Source organism: Hordeum vulgare, chromosome 7H (genome assembly GCF_904849725.1).
Source record: "Hordeum vulgare subsp. vulgare chromosome 7H, MorexV3_pseudomolecules_assembly, whole genome shotgun sequence".
Lineage (NCBI taxonomy): Eukaryota > Viridiplantae > Streptophyta > Magnoliopsida > Poales > Poaceae > Hordeum > Hordeum vulgare.
This window is the reverse complement of record NC_058524.1, coordinates 597,269,090-597,274,884: the sequence shown is the minus strand read 5'-3', so window position 1 is coordinate 597,274,884 and position 5,795 is coordinate 597,269,090. Positions and strand designations below refer to the sequence as shown.

Genomic DNA, 5,795 nt, shown 5'->3' with positions numbered 1-5,795 from the left:
ATAGACTCATCCCCCTAACTTTTCACCAAGGGAGGAGAGTTTACAGTTTGGCGTGGTGGATATGGCAACGGTTGTAAACCTCCCCCTAATTTGGTTTGCAATAAAGCTCACACATAGACGCGTCCACGAACAAAAAAAAGGCATGTGTGAGAGCATCTACAACCGGACGCCTCAAATGACCCCTCATATGTCCGCGGACGCGTCCGGTCAGTGACCGGACATGATAGAGAAAGAAAAAAGTGACCCACTGGACCCCTCATATCATCCCTATACGCCCGAGCTGTCCGCGAACCCTCATACCCATCTCAAATATGGAAGGATATGAGGGTTTGCACACATGCCCGAGCGCGTCTGGTCAGTCCGTCACATAGGACGCGATCCCATCCCGAATCATCTTTTTCTATTCTTTATTCATTATTTTTTTTCTCTCTTCTTTCCACCAATCATGTACAAGTGACCGGACATATGGGAAAAAAATAAGGAGTGTGGCTACGTGAACGGATAAATAGTGGACACGTCCGGTCACTGGCCGGACACATCCACAGACATTTAGGGGGTCATATTTACAATGTCCGACTCTAGATGCTCTTAAATGATAAACTACCTCTGTAAAAGAAAAAAGTCTAATTTAAACCTTGAACTTGTATTGATCGGGTGGAATGAACCCTCAAGTTGAAATCTCGGTCGATTGCATCCTAAATTATGCAATCTCGGTCTAAATAAACCCTCGTATCGTGTCAACTGAGATTCGTCTGGTGGGTCGGCCCGTTTTAATTGTTTTTTCAAAAAGTTATTTTAAAAGGGAGCACATCCTACTCGTCGATGGACCGGCCACTTAATTTTTATTTCGTCAAAAAAAAAATAGTACATGGACGCTAGTGCGTCAACATGAGCTACGGCGGGGACATTGTGAAGCACCGAAGTACAGCTCCACATCAACGAACGCCGGCGAGCAGGCGTCTTTGCTGGACACACGTGTTGAACAATTTGTAATATACGTTGAACATTTGTGTAATATACAAGTGAATAAATTTCAAAAACAGTTCCTAAATATACAGTAATTTTTTTGGCAACACACAATGAACTTTGTATAATATAGGAGAAAATAAACAGTAACAAGAAAATAAAAAAGAAAACAAAAAATATTCAAGCATTACAAAAAATAGTACGTGGTATTTCATAATATATTTAAATATTGTAAAATATATATGTGTGTAATTTTAAAATGTTGGTTGCATTTGGAAAATGTTCACACATTTACAAAAATGTATGGTACATTTTAAAAATGTACACAAAGTATTAAAAAATACATGTATTCTAAAAAAGAATGTTAATCATATGTTAAAAACCAAAACCAACGGATGTGTATGAGAAAATAGACATAAAAATATATGGAGGGAACCTTATTTTCTGTTCAAGTAATTTGGATCCTATTTTTTCCGGTCCATATTGTATACAGAATTATTTTTTCCTTTTCATTTGAGGTGCTTCCTCCATATAAAATAACCTGCGGACTTCACAATGTTTTTCAAAAATCCCTGAATTTTAATTTTAAAAATCCATTTACTTGTTTTCAAAATCATTGAAACTTTTATAAATCCGTGATTCTTTTACAAAATTCGTAAAGTTTTTTTACTGTTTCTATATTCATAAACTTTTCCGCGCGTGAAGATCGAGATAGGCCTGACTGGGCTGGTCCAGTCTTTTCCACGCGTTTATCTCTCAATGCAGCCCAATTCCAGTGAAGTAAACCATTCTGGTTTCTTAAACGAATCCATGGTTTTTTTAGACCGGGATTGTATTGTTTACGATACAATCGACAGAGATTTCAATTTTAGACCGGGTTTTGTTTCATTGAACCTTTACAAATTCAACGTTCAAAAGGATTTTTTTTTCGTCTGTAAAACGATTATGGATGCTCTGTAGTCCTTATTGGAGATGCCCTAGCCTTGCACATCTCGTATCACGCGGTGGCAGAAGCCGCAACGCAACAGAAAGAAAGAAAATCCAGCGAGGGGTCCAATTGACGGACCCAGCGTCACACGGCCACATCACATCAAACCTCCCCATAAAAAGGGCCTTCCGCCCCCCCCTCCCGTCGCCCCCCACCCGATTTCCTATTTGGACCCATCCATGGACGCCAAGCCCGGCGCGCCCGTCCACGAGCCGCTGCTCGCGGCGGCGCGGCCCGGCAAGGACTCCGCGGCGGCCGAGGACGACGACGGGGCGGCGCGTCAGGGCCTCGCCGCGGCGGAGGTGAATCGGCTGGTGCGGCTCGGCGGGCCCATCGTCGCCAGCTGCATCCTCCAGAACGTCGTCAACATGGTGTCCGTCATGGTCGTCGGCCACCTCGGCGAGCTGCCCCTCGCCGGCGCCTCCCTCGCCACCTCCCTCGCCAACGTCACCGGCTACAGCCTCCTCGTACGTCCTCCTCCTCCTACTCCCCCATCTATTTTATCGGTTTCTTTTTCTTGCCCTCGAGACCCGATTGATTAATCTCGGTGGGCTGCAGGCCGGCATGGCGACGGCGCTGGACACGCTCTGCGGCCAGGCATACGGCGCGCGGATGTACCACCGGCTCGGCGTCTACAAGCAGCGCGCCATGGTGGTGCTCTCGCTCGCCTGCGTCCCCATCGTCCTCATCTGGGTCAACACTACCAGGATCCTCGTCTTCCTCGGCCAGGACCCGGCCATATCGGCCGTGGCCGGCGAGTACGCGCGGTGGACCATCCCGTCGCTCCTCGTCTACGTGCCGCTGCAGTGCCACATACGGTTCCTGCAGTCGCAGACCATCGTCCTGCCCGTGACGGCCAGCTCCGGCGCCACCGCGCTCTGCCACCCGCTCGTGTGCTGGCTGCTGGTGTTCAAGGCCGGCCTGGGGAGCAAGGGCGCCGCGCTCAGCAACGCCGTCTCCTACGGCATCAACCTGGTCATACTGGCTCTGTACGTCAGGCTGTCCGCCACCTGCAAGAACACCTGGAGCGGCTTCTCCCGGGAGGCCTTCAAGGAGCTGCGCCAGTTCACCGCGCTCGCCATGCCGTCCGCCATGATGATCTGGTCTGTCCAAACAAAAGAGAACTTTTTTTCCGTTTCTTGTCTAATTATTTTCCATATGTAATTACTGCTCGTGTGCAGCTTGGAGTGGTGGTCATTTGAGGTCCTTGTGCTTCTCTCTGGGCTTCTGCCCAATCCTCAGCTTGAGACATCAGTGTTGTCAATATGGTAAGCTAATGTGTTACGATCATGTTCATGTCATGTGTGGTTTCAGCTTCACAAATTAAGCACCCCTATATAGCTTGTTCTCTGTACTTAGTTGCCCACTTTTTGCAGCCTTAACACAGGTGCTCTGTTGTACATGGTACCACTTGGCCTTTCTTCTTCTATCAGGTCAGTCTGTCATTCATTCCTCAACAGAAGAAAGACAATTAATTCTGAATCTTGTTAATTTACTCAGCTGATTCTTGCAATCTTAATTTCTCGTCGGTAGCACGCGCGTCTCAAACGAACTTGGGGCAGGCCACCCGGAAGCAGCAAAGCTCGCGATGCGAGTGGTCATGTACATGGCCTTGTCTGTAGGATTTGTGTTAGCCTTGACCATGATCTTGCTACGGAATGTTTGGGGGTACCTGTACAGCAATGAGCAGGAAATCGTCACATACATGTCCAGGATGCTGCCAGTTCTCGGAATATCTTTCTTCATAGATGGGCTTCACAGTTCTCTTTCGGGTAGTTTTCATTGCTCTATACAGTTCTGAATATAATGAGTAAAACCCTCTCTGAGAAACATAAGAGTAAGCGCTAATTATATCACATTTGCTTCAATAAAGGTGTGCTTACCGGCAGCGGCAAGCAGAATATTGGCGCAGCCGTGAATCTCGGTGCGTTCTACCTGTTAGGCATCCCGATGGCTGTGATGCTTGCATTTGTCTTCCACCTAAACGGAATGGTAAGAACTTCTCCTGCTCAAGTATTAATTTTACCAGCACGTTGGATGGGTTTCATGAAATCTGAAACTGGTATACTTCAACTAGGGTCTCTGGCTTGGCATCGTTTCCGGCAGCTTCACCAAACTGGTGCTGCTTATGTTTATCACCTGGTGCATAGATTGGCAAAAGGAGGTAAATATAGCAGGCGTACCAAACTCTTGCATAACTATATTACAGTTTACTCTGAAGGCAGGACAATGTAATGTGTTTTCTTGTTGATCCAATTCAGGCACTAAAGGCACAGGACAGGGTCTTGAGTTCATCCCACCTACTCCCGGTATCGTAGAAATGTGAAGCATCACGTGCACATGCTGCAGACGGCTTGATCGGTATGGTATCTGATTGGTCCGATACACTATATCACTTGAGCGTTGATGAGGCATTTAGCAAGGAGGACATGTGGTGCTCGGATGTAAAACAGAGCTGCCATGAACATGAGATCAGCAGGCAGGCATGACCCAGCAATTTTGGCCATTGTATGTTTTGTCTGATTCATTCTTGTGGTGTGTAACTGAGCTCTTGGTCCAGGAGACAGTTTGTGGGTAAGCAATGCGCGGGAAACCATTGTAATCTCCACCAATTTGATCCAGTCATGTTACTTGTGTGGCATGTTGTGATGCATATCGACTAAGCAGCTTGGGGGCGTCTGGAACACCTAGCAACTGAAACTGAATGTGATTAATTTGAAGCACTTGATCAGTTGCAAGCTACCCCCTCCATTTCTTTTTAGTCTACATATAAAATTTGTCTGAAATCAAACTTCATAAAGTTTGACCAACTTCATAGGAAAAAATATCAACAATCACAATATAAAATCAATGTCATCAGATAAATAATAAATTAATTATAACTTTAATATTGTAGATGTTTATATTTTTTTAATATAAATTTAGTCAATCTTTGGTACAACTCAATTATTATGGAACAAGCGATTATGTGTTACATCACTGTAACAGACTAACATTTACAGGGAAACATAACTACAGTTAAATTTCTGAACAAAACATTCAGTACTTCACATACTTTTTTACTGTGTTGTTGAAAGTTGAGGCTTTCCGAAACTGATGGTCCTTCGGTGAATACGGTAAATGTAAGAATTTTCATTTTCTGACAAATCTTTGCATGGATTTAATGTGCTAGTGATTCTTTTCATCTTTCTTCGATGCATAAGTTGTGTTGGTGAACCAACATGAAGCTACACTTTTTACTATTTTTTATTATTGGAGAAGCTACGATGTTATGTCTTATAACAACTGTCATTCACAGGGGCCAAAAGGCCAATACATATACATGTGGTAGAAGTGCAAGAAACCCTTTATACAATGAGGATATACAGAAAAGGGACTATACATATCTAACACCACCCTCCTCCCCCCCTCAAACTCATGCTGGGTCAACAACACTGAGTTTGGAGAGAAAGAACTCATGCTGCACTCGACTCTGTGCCTTCATGAAGAAGTCTGCCAATTGTAACTCACAGGGCACATAGTGAAGAGCGAGCGACTGATCCTGCACAGCAGCACCACCTATGCTGTCTCACAGTAAGGGAGTCGATGTATTAGCCAGCACGCCAAAATCCTCAAGTAACCATCGTAACCAGATCACCTCAGCCGTCAGCATAGCCATCGAACGCAACTCAGCCTCGGTACTCGAGCGAGAAACTGCAGTTTGTTTGTTGGTCTTCCAGGCAATAAGAGAGCCACCAAGAAAGACACAGTAAGCAGATAGCGAGCGGCGATCACAGAGATCACTAGCCCACGTAGCATCAGAGTAGGCCTGGAGCTCGAGTGAGCTGGAGTAGGAAAAGAA

At 45.3% G+C, this 5,795-nt stretch overlaps 1 protein-coding gene across 1 annotated transcript; it reads left to right on the top strand.

Annotated features, from left to right (window-relative positions):
* The first annotated feature begins 2,133 nt into the window (after positions 1 to 2,133).
* Positions 2,134 to 4,685, top strand: LOC123409079 (protein DETOXIFICATION 16-like). The gene is made up of 8 exons (XM_045102064.1): positions 2,134 to 2,421; positions 2,513 to 3,057; positions 3,136 to 3,222; positions 3,331 to 3,387; positions 3,488 to 3,726; positions 3,828 to 3,946; positions 4,032 to 4,118; positions 4,216 to 4,685. The coding sequence occupies exons 1-8, from the start codon at positions 2,134 to 2,136 to the stop codon at positions 4,270 to 4,272; spliced, it is 1,479 nt and encodes a 492-aa protein (XP_044957999.1). The 3' UTR covers positions 4,273 to 4,685.
* The last annotated feature ends 1,110 nt before the right edge of the window (positions 4,686 to 5,795 follow it).